Source organism: Ruditapes philippinarum, unplaced genomic scaffold (assembly GCF_026571515.1).
Source record: "Ruditapes philippinarum isolate M1 unplaced genomic scaffold, ASM2657151v2 ctg3163_1_1_1_1, whole genome shotgun sequence".
In the NCBI taxonomy this organism is placed as follows: Eukaryota; Metazoa; Mollusca; class Bivalvia; order Venerida; family Veneridae; genus Ruditapes; species Ruditapes philippinarum.
In genome coordinates, this window is record NW_026852395.1 from 103067 (window position 1) to 126501 (window position 23435).

General features: G+C 31.7%; 1 protein-coding gene across 1 annotated transcript; it reads right to left on the minus strand.

Annotated features, from left to right (window-relative positions):
* Positions 1-1143: 1143 nt before the first annotated feature.
* LOC132759041 (uncharacterized) lies at positions 1144-21287 on the minus strand. Its single transcript, XM_060750767.1, has 10 exons — positions 20986-21287; positions 18698-18764; positions 17362-17458; positions 12995-13154; positions 11097-11157; positions 8318-8596; positions 6320-6523; positions 5110-5148; positions 4472-4609; positions 1144-3792 (listed from the first exon to the last, which is right to left on the minus strand). Exons 1-10 carry the CDS (start codon positions 21181-21183, stop codon positions 3749-3751), a joined length of 1287 nt encoding a protein of 428 aa, XP_060606750.1. The 5' UTR covers positions 21184-21287; the 3' UTR covers positions 1144-3748.
* Positions 21288-23435: the final 2148 nt, after the last annotated feature.

The window sequence follows — 23435 nt, forward strand, 5'->3', positions numbered from 1 at the left end:
AAACAATAGCTTGCCCACGACAGGGTTTGCACCCAAGCAATCAGCAGCCAGACATGACCATCTATTCACAAGCATTATATGACTTTGGAGTTTAAGGTTTGACTTTGAACTCCCACTTGCTCATAAAACGTCTTCATCATATGAAAAATTGATGGCAAATTATGCAGCTATGTTTTTTTGTTTCTATAAAGTTCAATGTACTCATTTCATCTTTTGTATAAGTGTGTAAAACATCGTACCTTTCAGCATTATTGTTGTAGATATTTCATTCCATGGGGTGTCCAGGTTTTTGATTTTCTAGTATGTACTTATGTTCTCAGTCGTTCATTTATGTTCTGTTGCATTGTTTAGATAATAAATAAATTGTCTTGACACTACCATCAATGTTCTTTTATAAAATACCGGTATTCTTTACAAGCCCTTGCGTTGCTATGGCCTTTGACCTACAAACCTGGATATTCCATTTGACATATTCTCTAAATGTGCTACACATTTGTTCAGTATTATTTTTAAAAACCATCAGTGAATCACAAAGATACGGCTGGACAAAAAGCGGACAACTAAAAAATTATATGCCATCCTAAGTTAAGTGGGCAGAAACAACAAAAAATATTCTGATACAAAGATTACTTTCTCCAAGTTTATTCAGAGTTATGCACATACTTTAGAGACAGAAGTCATCTGATGTCAGCACATCAAAATATGTCTTCAATCCACGATTTCCAGTACTTAATTGACGCACATAATAATTAAGGTTTACAAGATTATGTTTCAGTTACCAGTAGTTTGTTTATTTGGGTTTTACGCCACACCGACACATTATAGGTCATATGGCGATATTCCAGCTTTACTGGTGGAGGAAGACCTCAGGTGCCCTTCCGTGCATTATTTCAGGCACGAACGGGCACCTGAGTAGAACCACCGACGTTCCGTAAGCTAGCTGGATAGCTTCCTCACATGAAAGAATCCAAAGTCCCTGTCGAGATTCGAACCCACAGCAGTGAGGGGTAAGTGGTTTGAAGTCAACGACCATAACCACACGGCCACGGACGCCCCATTACCAGTAATGTAAACTGAACTCTAAATCCAGATATTAATGCATCTTCCAGTCTTCTTGACATTCAATAAAACAAACACAAATAATTAATAGAACAATCTTTTTATTCTTTTTTAATAATAAAATGAATTTTGAAAACTCTGAATAGATCTACAAAATATCTTCATAAAAATGGAATGTTAAATTGGCCAACCATAATTTTAACACAGAAATAAGAAACCTGAATAATTGTACACTTTTTTATATTCTAACAAGTTTTGATTTTGTAAACACACACATTATGTTGAAAAATATATTATTAGCTATTCTGTTTATTATTAGCTTTTCTGTTTATTAAATATATACAAAAATTAATGAATATTGTAATATTTCTCTAAAATTTCTCAGAAACTACAGTATGTTATACAGAATAACTGCTCCTCTTTTATTTTAATGCCATGACTAATATGATTATGTTATTACAGATCTTTTAAGAAAAAAAAAGTGATGATATTAAATATAGATATGTTATGACAATATGGCATGTTGTTCAGATTAGCTACAGATCTTTTAAGACAATGTGTTATGTTACAACTTTGTATACAAAGTAACTACAGATCTATTACGACATTATGGCAGTTTTAAGTATTAAAAATAGCTACAATCTTCTATGACAAATGATGAACTAAAATTAAGAATAGCTAAATATGTTAAACGACTAGTGTGCGAATAATTAGAACAGCCAGCTAGAGATTCTTCTACCACTTCAATGGTGCTCAAATTTAAGAACAGCTACAGATCGTCTGCGACATTTTGGTGTGCTAGTGTTGGGAATAGCTACAGATCTTACAGGATAATATGGCACACATATTGATATAATTATTACATAAATGATATTTCACTGAGATATACATGTATTACCACCACCGTACTGTTGTTTTAATTGTACATATTTGCATGAAACTATTTTTACACTGTTAACATAAAGCAAAATTTGAAAAAGCAAATGGAAAACTCCAGCGTTATTGTACAGGAACACAATGTAGCTATTTTAATTATCACAAGAAAATCACATTTTAAATTTTACTTTTTTTCCAAAAACTCACTTATCTCTAGTCATATAGAAATTTTACAGAAAAACAACTTGGCACATCTAGATATTTTAATAAGGCACACATTATTCAATAATCTTTAAAAAAGAAACATATAATAAAGTATTATATTTTAGTGTCAGACTTTGTTTTTTATGTAAATATTAGTAACAAATTGTACCCTGTTGAAGATCAGATACTTTATTTTTAAACACAAGAATTAAAAAAACTACAATAGATTTATCTTTTTTCATAAAAAGTTAACTTGTCAAATTCTGATCATAGAAAAGGTTGAATTATTAGTCATTAAAAAATATCATGTTTACTGCAAAGTTTTCTCTGGGAAAAATAATAACAAAAAAACAGAAGCTTATAAGATATGAATCTATGTTCATAATCAGCTACAAATATCTGGAACAAAACATTGAACATTTTAACAAATTTACAGCACTTCGTTGTAGGAATTAATCCTGCCACATTACATAACATTACAAAAATGTATACAAATATCACTTGATATTCCAACAGAAAACATTTGATTCTAATGCTAAAACATAAAAACCATGCAAAGACTGTAAATATAGTTAGTATAGCTGAAAAAGAAGGTAAATAAATTTGATATTATACCATAATGTACTCATAGTAAATTTTTTTTTTATAATTTTTTTATTTGATTGCAATGCAATGCATCTATGAAAAGGTTGTGATAAAATGCATCTATGAATATATTTAATAAAAATCATCACTTGTATCTTAAAAAGGTATCGTTATTCTTCTCATTTTTAAAGCATATCAATGTTATGTTTGTAAAATGAATATAATATTGATATGAGAGCAAAATGTTAATTATATAAAGTGCTGCTTTAATGTTTGCCTTAAGCAAGGTAAACAATACTTTATCTATAATGCTAGTTAAAATACACTTATTTAACAATAATAAAAAAGCTAAATTAATTAACATTGTTCAATAAAAATACAATGAAATTCTCTTTTTTTTTAAAAAAGGTATCATAAAAAGGAAATATAAAGACTTTGTAAAATATATGAAATAATTGTGATAGAATAAATTTTTAAAAATTTCTACAAAAACCTTCTCGAGAATTTTTAATAATGATAAAATTGATGAGCATTAGTTCTTGTTGGCTTCTTCATTAAAATTATGCATTCAACAACAGCAAGTGAAAAACTGTAAAACAATTTTGTACTAGAACATTTACGTTTTTTTGGTACAAATACATGTTTAATATACTATACACCTGTTTAACTTAACCTTTTTTTTAATTTCCAGGTCCTGATTTACAAAGAAAGCTAAGAAATCTGATTCTGCATTTAACTTTTTTTTTTTCAAAAGGAAATGTTTAAAATGTTGCAGTATCATAATGATGACATATTGGTATATTTAATTATTGTTCTTGTTCTTGTTAATATCCCAATGACTCTATCAAATAATTTACATTGATGATTATTTCAGCATAGAGTATAACTCAATAATTATTTTTTTCTTATGTTCATGATTTACTGTTATGTTGAAAAATTAGGATATTTAAGCACTGCTGATGTTTTTGTTGTAACTGATGTTGTTATTGTTGTTACTCTTGAACCACCCTCTCTCTCTGCATCTCTACTGCTTCTTCACATCAAGACGACCATTTGGGTCATACTGACCTGAAATAAATATAATGAACATATATAACAAAATATATTACCATCATAGCTTACCTATTGTAAAGGTATGTTCAAGTTCCAAGGGAAAACAAAATTTATTAAACTATCTGACAAAATCATTGAAGGGTGGTTAATTTTTAAGAAAAGCTCACAAAATGTTCTCATTTATATCTTATGTTGAAACTATCAATAGATAAAAACAGTAAAACATAAAAAGATCGCTAATCTGACTAAAATGACATATGTTTTTTTTTAAATTTGCGCCTGTCAAGTCTCATTGGTTGGACTAGTGGTTGACAAGTTGCTGTCCAACTTTATGTCGTGTTATTTACTTGTAAAAGCTTTATATTTTAAACAAACAGTCCAGTGCCCTCTGGGCCTGGACATTTTAATCCAATTTGGTATTTTGTTCTACCTTATCTTGACATAAATAAACTGCAGAGTCTTGCCAAAACTTATTGGTAAACTTTTCTACAATGTTAAGACCTAAATTAGCCCTTGCAATGCTAACTATCATCAATGGCTTGTCAATCTTTCAATCTGAACAAGACCATTCATCCTTTTTTTTTTCAGGTAAATTTCAAAATATATACATGTACTGACTGAATAGCAAACAGTGTAGACCATAATCATATGGCATAGCCACATTTAAGGTTACAAAATATAAGTATAATCTTACCACAATGACCACCTCCCAACTTCTTTGTTCCAACAATTTCATTTCCGTTGATATCTACACACCAGCAATACCCGGATAACTTGTGACATTGTTCACGTTTGTAGAAACCTTCCTTGTCACATTGTGGTACCCAGTCCTCTACAAGGGTCAATTTTAATCAATCAGTTTTATGATTATACTTAATACACCCTTTTTTAATTAACAAACAAAAAGTGGACTTTAACAGGAATAAATTCCAGTTCCAGTCACATAAAAAAACCTGAGTGGAGTCCCTTTAACATGTCTATACTAATTACATTCCAAGGCTTGTCAGAATACTCAAAATCCTCTGTCTTAAACTCTTTATGTTATTACTTGTCTACAAAAATATCTCAGTGAAATATGAGTATTTACTTGAAGGTTTGCTTTACAAAATTATCTATACTAGTTATCTAAATATAGAAAACCTGCATAAAGAATCTTCTACTGTTATGTTACTATGGTAACAGATAACAGCATGTCCTTTTATCAATCCCTTTTATGCTTAAATTATCTTTCTTGAATTAAGGGTAATCAAGCAAAAAGAATCCACTATATTTACTTGCCAATTTAAAATGCCAATATGATGACCTGTATAAAATAAATGTTAATTTACTTACTAGGATCTGTAAGGCGTTTCTTCTCCAGGCAAGGTGGAACTAAAACGATAAATAAGGTAACAGTACAAGAAACAGAAAATACAGAAAGTGACAAAAAATAATTAAATATGCCTTCATTCAATTTAAATGGTTCTTACTTGTTACAATAGATGGAAATATCAACTTTTTTTTCAACAACGTTTCTCTTGAATTATGATTGTTTGAATTATATATATTATAGGACATGTTGTACAAATATTTTGCATAAAATAAACTTACTATTGAGGTTATCAATTTTAAATATTTGAGTTTTAAAATTTGAAAACCCTTTTTTGACTGAAAATACCATAAGACTTAAAGGGAGACACAGGCAAAATTTCAATTTCTTCCTTTAAAATTTTTCATTCATTATTCTGTAAATGTCCTCAAAATGAATACACTAGGTAGTCACAGGAGCAAAACTTTTCTTCTTATAAAGAATAAAATGTTGGTTTCCTAACTATAGATTGTTAAAATTTCATAACAGTTGTCACAGTGAACTCTGGAAATTAACGTTAATGAACATGTCAAATGAATTGCTTAGACTTGTTTCAATTATACAATATCCACAATATCTGTTATTTGTCTTTCAGGGTTTTTTCAAGTCACATGACTTGTTTTAAAACTACTCGGTGATTCTGTCAGCATTTAAATTTCGTTCAACATATATAGATATTTTTATGCTTCAAACCATAAATACATGTATATAGAATTTAAACAGACATTCATGCTGGGACTTTAAGAAAATGTCGTTTTAGCTTGATTTTAGTATATAATAAGATCATTGTAATATTTAATTTGCCTGAGTATCCCTTTAATATTTCTCATCATTTTTGGGGAAACTTCAAGATTAGTACTGACTGAACAGCTGACAGTTATATCTATAGATTCATTTGTAATAAGCAGGGTAAAGTTTAAAGATATGGACTATGTTCATCCTTAAGTAAAATATTTTAAACACAGAAATTTATTGAAATCTATTAAATTCTTACAGAATATGTCTAATTTGAATAAAAGAATGAATAAATCATGTATAGGAAGCCGCGTTCCCTATTACAGCATATTTAAAGAGAAGGTAGGTAACCTGAAACAACATTTTTTCTTGACCTAAAGGGAGGCTACTATACTGTCAGTTTCACCAACCATTCAAAATAATTAACATGTGCAGATTATTTCAAAATATAATACTTACTTGTATATGCCATACAGCAGCACCATTCACCATGTGTGAGGGCTCCATCAGCATCAGTGTCACATGACTTCAACAGTGGCTTCATACAAGGCTCGCGTCTGTTTGCCGCCATCACTTCAAGCTCGCTATCACTGAGTATCCTGTTCCTATCTTTGTCTTGTTTCCTGAACTCCCACATCACTGACTTGGCACATTTACATTTGTCTGAAATGAAATGTTAAAATTATTAAAGTTTAGTGGCCATATTAATGAAAACATCACTTTAGAGCAGAAACTTAGAGACATGTGCCCATTATAGTGACATAAATGTCCCCTCAACAAGTACTTTTTGTTGGTTAATATTAATGTTATTATTTTATGTTGTGTATCAATTATACTTAACAGAAATCTTTAAGAATTGCGATAGTACATTATTCACTATCGACCAAATATGAACTTACAGTTTTACCTCTTTTCATGTTTGCTACTGTTGCAGCACAAATAATCTAAAACTCTCCCCCCCCCACAAAATCTTTATTAATACACCGTCTTGTCTTCAATCTACCTATGTAGTTTCATCCTGATACCTTCTACATTATTTGTGGTACATAACAGAAACAAGAGCTGTCGGTAGGACAGCAACGCTCGACTATTCTTAGTGCTTGATAGTAAAAAAAATGCTTGATAGAGTTACCTCCTCCTGTTTACAGGTTGGGGTCATGATGGTGAACAAGTGTGCAAAGTTTCAAAGCCATATGTCAATGGACTTTGAAAATATTTGAAATATTACAAAAACTTTAACGTAAATTCTAAGTCGAAAAAGGGGCATCATTCTGTCAAAATGCTTGATAGAGTTACCTCCTCCTGTTTACAGGTTGGGGTCATGATGGTGAACAAGTGTGCAAAGTTTCAAAGCCATATGTCAATGGACTTTGAAAATATTTGAACTATTACAAAAACTTTAACGTAAATTCTAAGTCGAAAAAGGGGCATAATTCTGTCAAAATGCTTGATAGAGTTACCTCCACCTGTTTCCAGGTTGGGGTCATGATGGTGAACAAGTGTGCAAAGTTTCAAAGCCATATGTCAATGGACTTTGAAAATATTTGAACTATTACAAAAACTTTAACGTAAATTCTAAGTCGAAAAAGGGGCATAATTCTGTCAAAATGCTTGATAGAGTTACCTCCTCCTGTTTACAGGTTGGGGTCATGATGGTGAACAAGTGTGCAAAGTTTCAAAGCCATATGTCAATGGACTTTGAAAATATTTGAACTATTACAAAAACTTTAACGTAAATTCTAAGTCGAAAAAGGGGCATAATTCTGTCAAAATGCTTGATAGAGTTACCTCCTCCTGTTTACAGGTTGGGGTCATGATGGTGAACAAGTGTGCAAAGTTTCAAAGCCATATGTCAATGGACTTTGAAAATATTTGAACTATTACAAAAACTTTAACGTAAATTCTAAGTCGAAAAAGGGGCATAATTCTGTCAAAATGCTTGATAGAGTTACCTCCTCCTGTTTACAGGTTGGGGTCATGATGGTGAACAAGTGTGCAAAGTTTCAAAGCCATATGTCAATGGACTTTGAAAATATTTGAACTATTACAAAAACTTTAACGTAAATTCTAAGTCGAAAAAGGGGCATAATTCTGTCAAAATGCTTGATAGAGTTACCTCCTCCTGTCTACAGGTTGGGGTCATGATGGTGAACAAGTGTGCAAAGTTTCAAAGCCATATGTCTATGGACTTTGAAAATATTTGAACTATTACAAAAACTTTAACATTAGTGGTTACGCCGACGCCGACGCCGACGCTCGGGTGACTGCAATAGCTCTACTTATTCTTATCGAATAGTCGAGCTAAAAAATCCAATGGCTAGACAATTTTAGTATACAAGCCCTTACAACTTTGTGTGAGAGCTTAAAACTATGAAAACTGGACTGGACATCGTGCTTTTCTGTTTTACTCTATGTATAACATAAGAATATATTGACAACATTAATAAATTAACTTACGTGATTCTGTGGCAACAGTGTCTGTTACAGCACGCTTGCCTCGTTTAATCTCCTTCATATCAGCTTTCTTCATGTTAATCTTCTTATCCATAAAATCAAGTTTATCAAATTTGTGCTTCTTATCCATGAAGTCGTAGTGTTTCTTGTGATATTTTCGGCCATGTTTGCCGTGTTTCTTGTGATTCATCTTATGGCGACTTCTACGGCTTTCAGTGTGCAACAAAACAAACCAACCAACCATTCGCTTTCTCAGCTCATATAGCTCCGTGGGACGACATTCTTAAATACAAAAACAATTTGTTCATATACCTTTGTTGTTATAGTAATGTAAACTACAGTTTATCTATACATGTATAAGTAATGTCCAGAAATATTTACATATATAATACACTGATAATTTTGTGATAAACAGTACTGTATGAAAACCATAAAAAAAATATATATGACATGGGTCTACACAAAATATAACATTTCTTTTACATTTCCTTTCAAAACTATTGGACATCAAGGCCAGCAAAATGTGATCTTGACTTACTTGTTGTCTAACTTTTTTCTAAAACATTTTGTAACATGTCCATTATTATGACATTTATAAATGAAATCGGGAAAATTGTCACTTGTCCGTATTTGCTGTGGGCCAAGCTGGGCATCAGAGATAAATGATTTTGCACTCCCCTTAATAGAGCTTAATGCAACAATTCCTAATATGACCTCAGCTATTACAGAGCTCTTTCATATGACAAAGTTATCCATATATCTTTAAAGGAAAGTCTGCAGTATTTTCACTAAGGTGTACACCTTTGCTAGTAATAATACAGAGATGTGCATTAGACTTCTACATACACCAGTAAAGGTTGAAGGTTACCATATAAATCTTTGAATATTGGTGTAACTATTAAGCAAAACAATATAGTAACAAGAGCACCGCTAGGCGGAGCATTATATGCCCGAAAGTGTTTTTTTTAGTAAGGATGAAGCATTTGTAAGACATGGGAATTAGTTGTTCATCCTATAAAATTTTACAGCTGTAGGTTGATTAATACTTAAGTTATAAATGACCTTAACCTTTGACCTTGTGACCCAAAATCAATAGGGGTCTTCTCTCTAATATGCACAATCATACTATGAAGTTTGAATATTGTGGGCCAAATGGAACTTAAGTTATGCTCTAGAAACTATTTTCAGTATTAAGGTAAAAGTGACTTTGACCTTGTGACCCCAAAATCAATAGGGGTCTTCTACCCAATATGGACAATCTACCTATGAAGTTTGAATATAGTGGGCAAAATGGAACTTAAGTTATGCTCCGGAAACTGTTTTTGGTTTTAAGGTAATTGTGACCTTGACCTTTGACCTAGTGACCCCAAAATCAATAGGGGTCTTTTGCCCAATATGGACAATCATCCTATGAAGTTTGAATATTGTGGGCCAAATGGAACTTAAGTTATGCTTCGGAAACTGTTTTCAGTATTAAGGTAATAGTGACCTTGACCTTTGACCTTGTGACCCCAAAATCAATAGGGGTCTCCTACCATATATGGACAATCATTCTATGAAGTTTGAATATTGTGGGTCAAATGGAACTTAAGTTATGCTCCGGAAACTGTTTTCAATTTTAAGGTAATAGCGACCTTGACCTTTGACCTTTTGACCCCAAAATCAAAAGGGGTCTTCTACCCAATATGGACAATCATCCTATGAAGTTTGAATATTGTGGGCCAAATGGAACTTAAGTTATGCTCCGGAAACTGTTTTCAGTATCAAGGTAATAGTGACCTTGACCTTTGACCTTGTGACCCCAAAATCAATAGGGGTCTTCTACCCAATATGGACAATCATCCTATGAAGTTTGAACATTGTGGGCCAAATGGAACTTAAGTTATGCTCCGGAAACCAAATTGCTAACGGACGGAACTGTTTACAGTTTTAAGGTAATAGTGACCTTGACCTTTGACCTTTTGACCCCAAAATCAATAGGGGTCTTCTACCAAATATGGACAATCATCCTATGAAGTTTGAACATTGTGGGCCAAATGGAACTTAAGTTATGCTCCGGAAACCGGACGGACGGACAGATGGACGGACGGACAGACAGACGCCAGGGGGTATAACATAATATGCCCTTTCGGGCATATAAAAATAATGATATGACAAAAGTACTCGTAAGTCAAAGAAAGGGGAGACAAACAAAATCCCACACGTCAATACCTCACATATCAAAATTTTATAGAGTGGACATAACTCCACACTATTTATCACTAATTTGAGGACATGTTATTTTTACTTACTAGGATCTGTATGGCATTATTTTTATTTTTATTATTACAAATGCATGTCAAAAAACATACATTAACATCAATATAATATATTTGTGTAAAATTTAAATGAGAACAGTTTTATTCTTTTGATTTCTTATTTTGAAATTGGAAAATACAACACGTCTAAAGGTAGACGTGACCTTTATCATCTCTACAAAAATCAATATGGAGTGCTAAATATTTTGTTCTTCTTACAATCCTAAATAAACATGTCATATATCAAAGACATCAAAGTTGCATTAATATATCTTCGCATCTTGATTTTTTTGCTTTATTTATTGATTCTTTCAGAGAAATTTATTTCTGTATAACTGCTACCAAGGCAACATTTTAAACAGACAACAAACTTATCATATCACTTAACATAAACGGAGGATATGATTATGATGTCTGGAAATAAAATAACTTGGCAAAATTATGCATTTAGAGAACAAATATTAAATATTTTATATATACATTACCTTGAGCAGTATCCGTGGCAACCTCAGTTGGAGTCTCGTCTAATGTCTTAGCAGATACTGGCTGAAAGATTAAAGTGAATGTCATTAGTAATTTAATCATCAATTATGCCAGTCTTAAGAAATAATGCTATCTTAAAATGCATGCAATCATATCAAACATGCACCTGTTTAATTAACTGTTTTATCTCTTAAGATCAAACAAAATTCATGTCACCAACTTTCAACTTATCTTGGTTTTATTGTACCATAGTTAAGACATTCATATTTCAATTTAGTTTTAAAAGTTAGATATTTGAAAATAATTTAGTTTGATTATCTTGGAAGCTATAACCTTTTGAAACAATCACTTGAATATCTTAGTTTGATTATAAAAAAGTTTTAACCTATAATAATCAATTAAGGGCCTGCTTTCAAAACTAAACCAGTACTGGTGTCAGATAAAGATCTAGAATGTAGATAGGTCTGACACCAGAAAGACCACCAGGAAGACTAATAGAATCTATCATTGGGTTTGATAGAGGATACGGAAATCCCAACCCGAGGGTGATCGGTTCCATCGGGAACGAGCCTTGGCGAGTTCCCGATGGAACCGATTGCCCGAGGGTTGGGATTTCCCTATCCTCTAGCTAACCCAATGGTTGATTATTTTTCTCACTCACCTGGACACACAAATATCAGTGAATCTACTTGCTACGCGCATTACAACGTACCTAGTTTTGAAAAGGGGGCGGGGCTTAGGATTAAAAAGCATTATGTACGTCCGCAAAAAATTCTTCTGACCAAGTTTATGTGTGAAAAATTTAATGAGAATAAATTCATATAAGATCCCTCATCAAAAAGCAAGGTTATCATGATAAAACACATCGATATTAAAAACGGAAAGTGCCATAATATTAGTGTTTATAAGGACTTCAGTCCATACTTCAATGGTTGACAAAAAAGCGTTTACCGTTTGCAAAGATTTTTCTACTTTTTCGGTTATTTTGGCCGAATATTCAATTAAAATATATCAAAATGAGATTCGTCATCAAGAAGCATCGTTATCATAACAAAAAACATGAATGTTTTTCAGGCAAAGTGTCATAATATCCGATTTTACGAAAAATGTTTCGATATTTTAAAGTGTGCTATTTTTTTTTTAGTAACAGATCGTTATTGAAAAGGGCGGATCTAGGTAGAGTAGGACTCATTGCAGTGTGAAAGTTAATATCAATCTATTTTGATTCCGTAGACAATTTAATAGATTAGCTCACAAATATTTAATACATTTTGACCTTCTGACGTTTCATTTTTATTAAAATAGGAGTGAATCGCGTATTATTTAGAAGTGCTGCACGTTGAGTGTGAGATAAGCCCATGTGAGATAAGATTTTCCAACACCGCTATTTTTAGTAACATTTAAGGATTTTTCTATCTGGTTAGTGAGAAATACTGTTACCACATGAGGCAAAATGGCTGGAACAAAATGCTCAAACCATGATCTTTGGGTTGTGGCACAGGCACATTAATCACAATTCCATTGCTACTCTTTTCACCCTTACTCTGCTGGAAAGTAAAGTATTTAGTGTTTGCCACAATTAGAGAGACAGGCCAGCCTGCATTTAAGTTTAGTCTGACCAGACTCTATACTGTTGGTTTACTAACTTTGAATTTTCATCTTGATATAACAAAAATTGGTAATGGACAATTTCAAAATAAGGAAGCTTGACAAGTTCATTTAAGATTTTTGTTTGTTTGTTTGTTTCATTTTACGCCTTTTCCCAACAGTATTTCAGTCATATAGGCGGGTAGTTTCCTTACATTCGTTCCTAGAGAGTTACAGTACTAGACTACCTTCCTCCACGCTAAACTACCAAAGCATTTAGGAAATTAAGCATTGTAAGGATTAATCTATTTACCTTCATATGAACTTTTTTGTCATGTTTCTTGTTGTATTCATCAATAAGTTCATATACATCTTGCATGTGTTCAGCTCGGCTCAATTTACTGTCTAGGAAGTCCTTTTTGTCATGCTTCAGGATTTGTTTCTCTTTATGAAAGTCACGGAATAGTCGGCGGCTAAAACCAAACAAAAAAGTTCGATTTTAGGGAAAAAGTTGAAGAATTCTGTATTGCTTAATTGATCGCACTACATTATAAACTAGGGTTCTTAAAACATTTAAGAGTATAGATAACTCCTATTTTTTAAGTTTTCTGAATTATTTGGTTATTTTACTTTTTTCTCAATTTTTACCACGCTAATTATCTATTATTTTTCTCTTTCTGATTTAGTGTTTGAAATTGAACATTGTCAGTATAAGGATTTTATTATCAGGATAAAATTGAATAGTTAACATTGTTTATTATTGGCTGACAAACATTTTGACTGTTGGCATACAGTATTAATATTCATGCTAAGATGGTAAAACTCCCTGAATTAGAATATTTTAGGTAGAATAATAAAACAAAAATACTGCAGAAATAAATGTCTTATAAAATATGATAACAAAACTTTAGTTGTAAATGAACATAAATCTTGACAATATAATTTTGTTCTACAAACATGTAAAACTATCCTTTTCACAGAAAACATACATATTAATGTTTCACCACAAAAATCATTAAAATGTCTTATATACATTTCCCTTTTCCTTATTCAATTATTTAATAACACATATGTGGTATATATTAAGAATAAATCATAACTATATGAGCCGCGTCACGACAAAACCAACATAATGGGTTTGCGACCAGCATGGATCCAGACCAGCCTGCGCATCCGCGCAGTCTGATCAGGATTCATGCTGTTTGCTATCAGTTTCTTTACTTGCTATAGGGTTTAAAAGCGAACAGCATGGATCCTGATCAGACTGCGCGGATGCACAGGCTGGTCTGGATCTATGCTGGTTGCAAACCCATTATGTTGGTTTTGTCGTGATGCTGCTCATATAATTCTTCTACTATAACAGTCTGCAGCTTTCATTGGACAATCATGAGTCTTATCCATTAATGATTTACCAGGCTGCCACAATTATTTAATAAAGTTTTAATTTTATCAAAGAAAACAACAGTTTTTCCTGTGTAGTGTTATAAATTTAATTGACAGGTTATATGGTCATATATAAACACTTATTCAATGTTTTATTACAACCCTTACCTATATATAAGCTTCAGTTATATAAGCATTCAGCCATATAATTTTAAGCCTTAATGACTTGTTAAAAATGTTTATAACTTCTAATATGAACTTAATCTATGACTTCTGTCTAGGCAAACCTTAGACTGGCAAGTTTGAAAAACAAAATTTTTCTCTGGTTAGTTTCATAAATGTTATTTTATTTATGTAAAACTTGTCATTTCTTTATATTATAATTAAAATGAAGAAATGAATGATAAAATAAATGAATGAATAAATGAATGAATAAATTAATATGGCATAGATTTTATATGTTGAACTATAACAGTTGCATCCATTAATGGATAATTTAAATAATTTAATGAATGAATGAATGAATAAATATATAAATGGATTATAAGATAAATGAATGAATGAATGAATGAATAAATGAATGATTGAATGAATGAATGAATTTGAAATAGATTTTATGTGTTGAACTAATACTATATTGCATCAACATTATTCAGTGACAATTCTACAGCACAACACTTACAGAGGTTTAATTCTGATTATAATCTAGAAATTACATGTGTTGATGAAGATATAAAAACACAGCTTGATTCTATAATTCTGGATACTTGTCTGTAGTCAGGCTACAAACATTTATAACTTTTGATTTTAAATCCCAAGATGGCACTTTGCCAGACTTGATAAAGACTCCTTTTTTGTGTGAAAAAGATTTATTCATTAGCTGTGTTAAATTTTCCACTACTTATTACACTGATGATTAGGGTTAGTGTGGTGCATTGAAATGTAGGATCGTGTAAGAAAATATATACCATGTGTACACGGTTTATATTAAAAGGTCACAGACAGTATTTTATAACAAAATAAAGTATCATGTTACATTAATACATCTTCTATTTCATTACAAACAGACATTCACATGTCATAACATTTTTTTTATAAATGTGCAAAAAGCAGTAACATCCTATATGAAGATATAGGATGTGGATTATGGAAACAGCATTTGAATTCATGCATTATTTAACTCTGCTGAATAACTTTATATTCACAGTATAAGTGAGTATATAAACAAAATCACTGTACCCTGTCTTGCGAGCCTTCACAATTCAATATGTACTTTAAGCTTCATACTGTGTTATTTCTGATCAGTGTACCTTACTTGGGAGCCTACATATTTTAACTTGAACATTTCTTGTGATAACAGGAAGGAGACTTGTATAAATACTGTGTTGTTATACTTAGTACAAATATTTTCTATGGTAAAAATAATGAGATTTAAACAACAAAATTTGAACACTCTACCATTTTCTTTTAAAATCCAACTGAAGAGATATTCAAATGAAACCTCAATCAAACACCTCACAATTTTCACCTTCTCCTGCATAACACTGCTGGCAGCTCAATATCAATATTTCTAAACTATAAAATCCCAAACAACATCCCCATACAATTAAATTCATAGCAGGACAGGTCATTTTCCCCTCTAATGTAGTCACCTGAACATTCAGAGGCATTCCCAATGCCAAAACATAATTATAAGATTTTTTTCCTCAGTTAAGAAGCATAAAATTGTCAGTCTGCATTAAAGTTATTGTTGATTTTCTTTGAAAAAGTATTAAAGAACCCCTTAAAATTACTTATACATGAAAATATTAATATATAACTTAAGGTTATGTGTTGATTACTTTCCATTAGTTATCGCAAATTCCCAATTTGGACTTTTTTCATTGCTTTTTTTCCCCAATTCTTACAGTGTTTGGTGGCCTTAAAGTTCTCATAATTTTGAAAACAAGACCTGACTTAAGTTTGGCATAAAATTATGAGTAATCAAGTAAAGAATTAAATTAAAACAATCCTCTACACATTAATGCCAATCATAATAACAGCATAATAAATTTATGGTGAAATAGAAATTTTTATGATAAAAAATGATACGTAAAACATCGTAAATTGTATGTACAATGTTCCGCTGTGGTAAGATTTGTACTGCGTATGTTACCGTTGAAGATCTGTGTGGTTTGATTTTTTGGTATACTTAGCCCCAGGACGTAACTAAAGGATGAACAATATATCATTAAGGTAATGTTAGTTTAGGGGCAATCTGTCAACATCTAACACACACTTTCTTGTATTTTTTAAATATAATATCATCAAATGATAATACAGTGTATAGTCTGATCACAGTTATAACAATTTGAAAACATGTTCCAATATTTTAAAATATATGAAGTAAACTTTTCATTGTTGCTAAATTGCCACATAAAATACATTCAAGTATTAACAGCCATGTATGTTGCTTTTTTAAATGTTTACATACCTGTTTGAAGACATTATAAAGTCAAACCAAAAACATTTAGCAATTCATAATAATTAAGTGGTGTTTTACCAAACATTTACATATTTTGAGCAGTTATATAGGGAAATGTTTACTTGTACAAACAACGCAATGCTGAACTCTTGCCAAGACTAGTTACATGTACTGTGAATATTATAATGTACTCCTCATATTATCTGATAAGGTGTTTTCTTGTTAATGTTTTGTGTATGTTACATGATGTGCCATTATACCTCAATATATATCAAAATCAATCAATCAATATTGACCAGTCCCAGAATTTTTAAAATTCCCTTAATGCCTAACTAATTCAAGCAAAGAAGTTATCAGTAATGTTTTTTATGATGGTCTATGGCATTACATGACCGAGGATTGAGACTACAATTCATCATGACCGAAGAGCTGGTTAAAAAAACACTACAACTTCTCAATCATGAGTCATTATGGTTACTTTTGTTAATGTAATCTTTTACAATGATTTCTTGCTGGTCCTTAAATACCTGCAAATAATATGAAATGACCAAGCTTCTTTCAAATATAAAGAAATCCCTACAATCTACTGTTTACAACCTAGATCAGCTCAACAACCTGTTCAACTGCTGCAGTTTACTTATATTTAATATCAACTTTGAAGTTTCTAAATTAAATGACCAGTCTCAGGAGTAAACCCACAAACCTCTTCATGCATTGAATGTAAATTATTAACAACTTCATCAATGCTGCAGTTTTAGATAATATTGAAGTGTATTATTTCAATGTAAGAGGGTTCTTATCGGTTCAAAGATTTATCTACAATCAATACATACCTTTCCTTATAGTCATGTTTGCTGATACACTTTTCATCACCAGTCTTGCTATCACGTAGGCAGAATTCCTTATGACCACATTTCAGTGTACATGAATCTTAAAAATAAACAAGGAACATAATTATATACACTAATTGTATTTTCCTTTGTACTGTCATCGTATTATCAGAACAGGGTCTTTCAAATAGAATGGTCTGGAAACACGCTATGTAAACCCTTCTCGCTACAATTAAACATGTCTCAGTATAGTTTGCTATACGCAAATTATGTAAGTGTTCAAGAAAAGGGCGAATATTAAAAACAAGAGCAAAATGAAAATTTTAAAAACATGATGTTATTTAAAAATCTTTAAACTTGTGAAAAAAAGCATTTCAGAAAATAATGTTTTTAAAGCCATATTTGTTGAAAAAGATAGATGGCTTGTTCAGATAATATTTGCCGATAAAGGGCGCCATTTTGAAAATGCATCAAATTAAACATCAAATAGTGCAAATCATTGAACATCGTGAAATATTAATTATAATATTTTTACATGATACAATTTAATACCATCTTTTCTCTTTAAAATCAATTTCTATTTTGTCATTGAACAATGCATAAATTAAAAAAAAAAGCTCATGAAACTCGGACCTATTTTCAAATATGAGCAGTAGATTTTTACCTTATAATGACACCCGGGGAACGAAAAATTCCTTATTTCATTGCAAATCTTGAAAATTGTTACTTTTAAAGAAAAACTGATAATATAATGTAGTCAGAGTTAGTTGTTAGTAATTTTTTGATTGATTTAACAAAACATTATCTTATAATTTGATTTTTGAATGGTGATGTGCTATGCCAGATCACGGTAGGTAAGATAACCCAATCACGTGACTCAACCGAGACAGCTTTTTCCATAAAATTGGTCTGTCTTCAGACCATTCTATTTGAAAGACCCTGCATGATCAGAATAAGGAAAATATAAAGGAATTCACTGCAGATCATACAGACATTGGACTGATACAATAATGAGGTTGAAGTTGAAGTCTTACGTAGGAAATATAATAAATTACTACTCTACATTTATATTAAGGGAAAGACTTGAAGAAATGGTTTATAATGCCTAATGGCTTTTTTATCCCCTTATGATCCAAGAAATTTATATACCGGTATAATGCCTTCTCACATGTCAAGGAAATTATATGAACCACGATGGTAATTAATGCTATAGATACATTTGGAATATGGAGTAAATTCATTATCTTATTATAAATTTTATTAAACTGTATCAAACTTTTTTTCATAACAGATAACTTATATTGAATTTTAATTGAAAGTAATATTTTTTTTATTTTACCTGATTTCTTTGGCAATGACATCCATTTATCATCAAACTTTGATTTACGTCCAGCATGGAATCCACCCTGGAAAGTAAGAGGTACACTTTGTAAATTCAAGTCAAAATCTAGAATAACTAAAAATGCATCGACTCTTCCTTGAAGCAATTTTGACCCATTCTTTACACTGAAATATATCATTAATATCATAATCTGTTTTATGTTTTTTCAAAAATATGACTACATATGAGCCATGTCATGACAATTAAAACCAATGTAATGGGTTTGTGACCAGCATGGATCCAGACCAGCCTGTGCCTCCCCACAGTCTGATCAGGATCCATGCTGTTTGCCATCAGTGTCTCTACTTGTAATAGAGTTGGTAAGCGAACAGCATGGATCCTGATCAGACTGCGTGGAGGTGCAGGCTGGTCTGGATCCATGCTGGTCGAAAACAAAAAAATGTTTTTGGTCTCAACACCAGGGGTAAAAAAACCCATTAGCCTAAGAGATACATAGACTCCTGTAATTCAAACCCATTTAGTCGCCTCTTATAATCACGCGAGGATAAAATTGGTGGCTGCATTAATCTGATGCCTTAACCCTTAAAGACAATTGACCTTTTCGAAAACCTAGCTAAACGCCGTTTTCCGGTACATTACGTATTTAGCTCTGGGGAATTATACCAAATGAAGTACATAACACTAAAACATGATATATCTATTTTTCTATCATTATTTTACCGTTTGAGTTGAAAAAAGTTGACGTATTCGAAAAATATCAATGTTCCTTATATATCTAATATTGCAAATTTTTCAAAAAAATAAATTTTTTATTAATATGAAAATCAATAAAACTAAAACAGTCGTAGTGGCATCTTCCATGATAAATAAAGATATTTTATGCGTAAACTTGTGTATTTACTTTATTTTTGTGTATGAATTTATTTAAATGACATTTGATTATTTTCTTACAGATAAATAACTGTTTTATTTCACATTAATTAAAAAAATGCCAAAAACATAGAGTTCGCTATTCCAGTCCATTAGGCTGAATTCCCCAGAGCTATGTACAGAAAGTACCGGAAAACGGCATTTAGCTAGGTTATTGAATTCGTGAATCCCACAGCCAAAGGAGCTTGTCTATTAATGACTCTATATAACACTTAAAACTTTCATATGTCAGCTAACCTGTTTAATATCTTAATTTCTTGTAGACATGTATAATGATTATCAAAGATATAATACCCCTTTAATCTTATTAATATGTCTTTCAGAAGAATTAGATATGATAATTATTGTGCATAATTATATAATTTGTTATTTAATATTCTGTAAACCTAATTTAGACAATTTAAATACAAAGCAATAATTTTATGCATTTATTGAACAAATAGCTATATGAATGAGTAACAGCACACTAAATAAATAAATTAAGACTGATTGCGCCCGAGTCTTTTAAACATTTTTTTATAAATACCGTAAAATTCCAAATAAACGCCCCTCCCCTAATAAAGCCCCCCCCCCCCAGGCCTTTTGATAAGAAAAACAATCTACTCATCAGTGCTGAACTCATGAGTAAATCCATAATTTCATTCAAATCATTCAGAATCAATTTTATTTTATAGCATGAAATTTAAAATCTTAACCCTTTTTAATGTTATTACCAACACTTGCTAACACTAAATGTATTAACCATGATTTTTGGATTTAGGAAAAACTGTGTTGTAATAATAGCCCCCCTTTTGGAAAATGTTTAGCCCCCGGGGGCATTTAATAGGAATTTTACGGTATTTATATTGTGGGAAAATATCCTGAGTGATATTTCTAACAAGAGGGCAAGTAACATTGTATTGCCAACTTATAATTTTTTCACTTGGCAGTGAGTATTATATAAATGTCCAACATTGTCTCTGATCAAATTGTGCGCTTTATGGCTTTTTATTTTATAGACGATGGTCGCCCTTCGACAGACATCTATGAAAAATCAGATTATAAAATCGGTCGGTATTGCAGTCGAAATATTGAGACTATGTCTCTGATGTAATTTTGATAGGTCTAATTAATTGCATTATGAAGTGGAATGGTCAGGATTATGCAATAATTAAATAATCAGTAATCGAGTTTTACAGAATTATTTTGTTAATTATATTTATGTGTGGACTTCTCTCCTTCAACATGTGCTATATCTATATATGACTAATAAAAACATTACCTATGCACAGGTGAGTAAGATGTATATTTTACAGTGACATGTATACATGCATACAGGTATGTCTTAGCAACGTATTTAAATAAAAAAGATATACCTCATTCAAATCAAGATGTTTTCCTCGTAACATGCTCTGGTGATGATTATGATGATGATGCTTTTTCACATTCAAGTGGATACTAGGTGCCTGTCCCACTTTAAAGTCTTTATAATCACGTTTACCAATAAACGAAATACACTCACTAAAAGCAATAAAGCTGGCCAAAAGTAAGGCCGTGACGCTTAACAACTTCATTGCCCTTACTAACTCACTTATAGATCTCTATATTTTGTTTAAAATTCCGTTAAAACACTCCTGTAAAACTTTCGAAAACTTTTGTCAACTTCTGTCTTACTACTGTCACATTGATTGACATTTGGATCAACACATTTCTATATATAGGTGTATCATTGACATGTGACAACTTTAAATGCGACTGAATTTAGTTACACAATTAACTAACCTGAAATCACAACAAGTAGAGGCATTCTGGTAATGGCGAGGAAAATATTATTGTGTACATTTACAGATACTCGTACGATATCATTGCATACGATTTTTTCAAAATTACCCTGTCTGTTTAAATGGGCTCGACCTCTTCTTACCTGGATGACGTCATAACACGTCGTTTATTGAATGGCCAATCATTTATATATGCGGTTCTCTAAAAGTTACACATACGGTATACCTTTTCTTTTATAAATATGAAGTGACCACACAATTAAAAAGACGAACAGCATGTTTGAGAGGTGTCTGGATTTGAATTTAAATTTTAGTCCTTTGTACTTTTTGACAAAATTATTAAATGAAAAGTTTGACTTTTATTTTTGAATAAGTCCATAGATTAGCATAATTATATCAGCTTAGTATTTTCAAAGATTTTGCAAACTTATATGTAAAATATAATAACTTTTTTCATTTTAGTTTGTCACAATATCCTTGGTTAACATATTCATATTTTATGCCTTTCACCAACCACAATCTATGTGTAGGGACTTTTAAGTTATCTTCAGGTATTATACAAAACTAGAAATGTGTCCATAGGACACGGATGCCCCCACAAGCCACTGTTCTGTCAATCTTATGACTCTAGTATTTAATATTTTTTGGACTACATGTGCCACAAGTTGAAAACTAAAAATCAACAAAGGGCCATAATTCTGTTAAATTTGGACGCAGCAAAAATTTCTTCCTTTACTACCATCTACACATTAAGGTTGTTCATCCCTGGAAGTTTAAGCAAAATCTGCCATCCGGTTTAAGAGGAGTTGCGTTCACAAAATTTCTACATAGTATATAGTGAAAAAATCAACAAAGGGCCATAATTCTGTTAAATTTAGTCGCAGCAATAATTCCTTCCTTTACTGCCATCTACACATTAAGGTTGTTCATCCCTGGAAGTTTAAGCAAAATCTGCCATCCGGTTTAAGAGGAGTTGCATTCACAAAATTTCTACTTAGTATATAGTGAAAAAATCAACAAAGGGCCAGAATTCTGTTAAATTTGATCGCAGCAAAAATTCCTTCCTTTACTACCATCTACTCATTAAGGTTGTTCATCCTGGAAGTTTACGCAAAATCTGCCATCCGGTTTAAGAGGAGTTGTGTTCACAAAATTTCTACATAGTATATCGTGAAAAAATCAACAAAGGGCCATAATTCTATTAAATTTGGTCGCAGCAAAAATTCCTGCCTTTACTACCATCTACACATTAAGGTTGTTCATCCCTGGAAGTTTAAGCAAAATCTGCAATCCGGTTTAAGAGGAGTTGCGTTCACAAGATTTCGGGACGTACGGACAGACGTACGGACGGACGGACGTCCGGCCGAAAAGGAACAAGGGGCCATTTCTTTTGTTATTTTCTTTTGTTTAATAGAGGGCCAATGGCCCCTTACTCTATTGTTACGGAATGAACTCTATTGTTCTCTTTTGTTCTGTTTACAGTTAGATGGCCCCCTATCCCTATTCGGTAGTGCGGACGGACACTCGGACGGACAAGTGCAACGCTATATGCTCCCACTCTGTGGGGGCATAAAAAGCTAGTCAATGCAATCTCACTTCATATGAAAAACAATCACTTCAAGAACATTTAAAGGGATATTCAGGCAAAATAATGACAAAAATATTAAAACAAGAAACATGGCAATGCCATGAAACCAGGTTTTCAATTATCACCATTGTAGATAAATATGTTGTATTTGAAATACAAATACAAGCAACAAACAATGTAACTATGTGCAATGTAAAACATGAATAATGTAGGAGGAATTGCACATAGAAGAAGTGTGCACTATATATATTCTGTATAAGGAAAAAAAACAAAGGGCCATAATTAGGTAAAAAATTATCCAATCACAAAACCCCGACAATATGTGCTAGGGCACTTGATGACAAAGCTTCTGTGAAAGTTTGAACAAAATCCGTTGAGAAATGTAGGAAGAGTTCAGCACAGAAGAATTTGTTCAATTCTGTATAAGGAAAAAAAACAAAGGGCCATAATTAGGTCA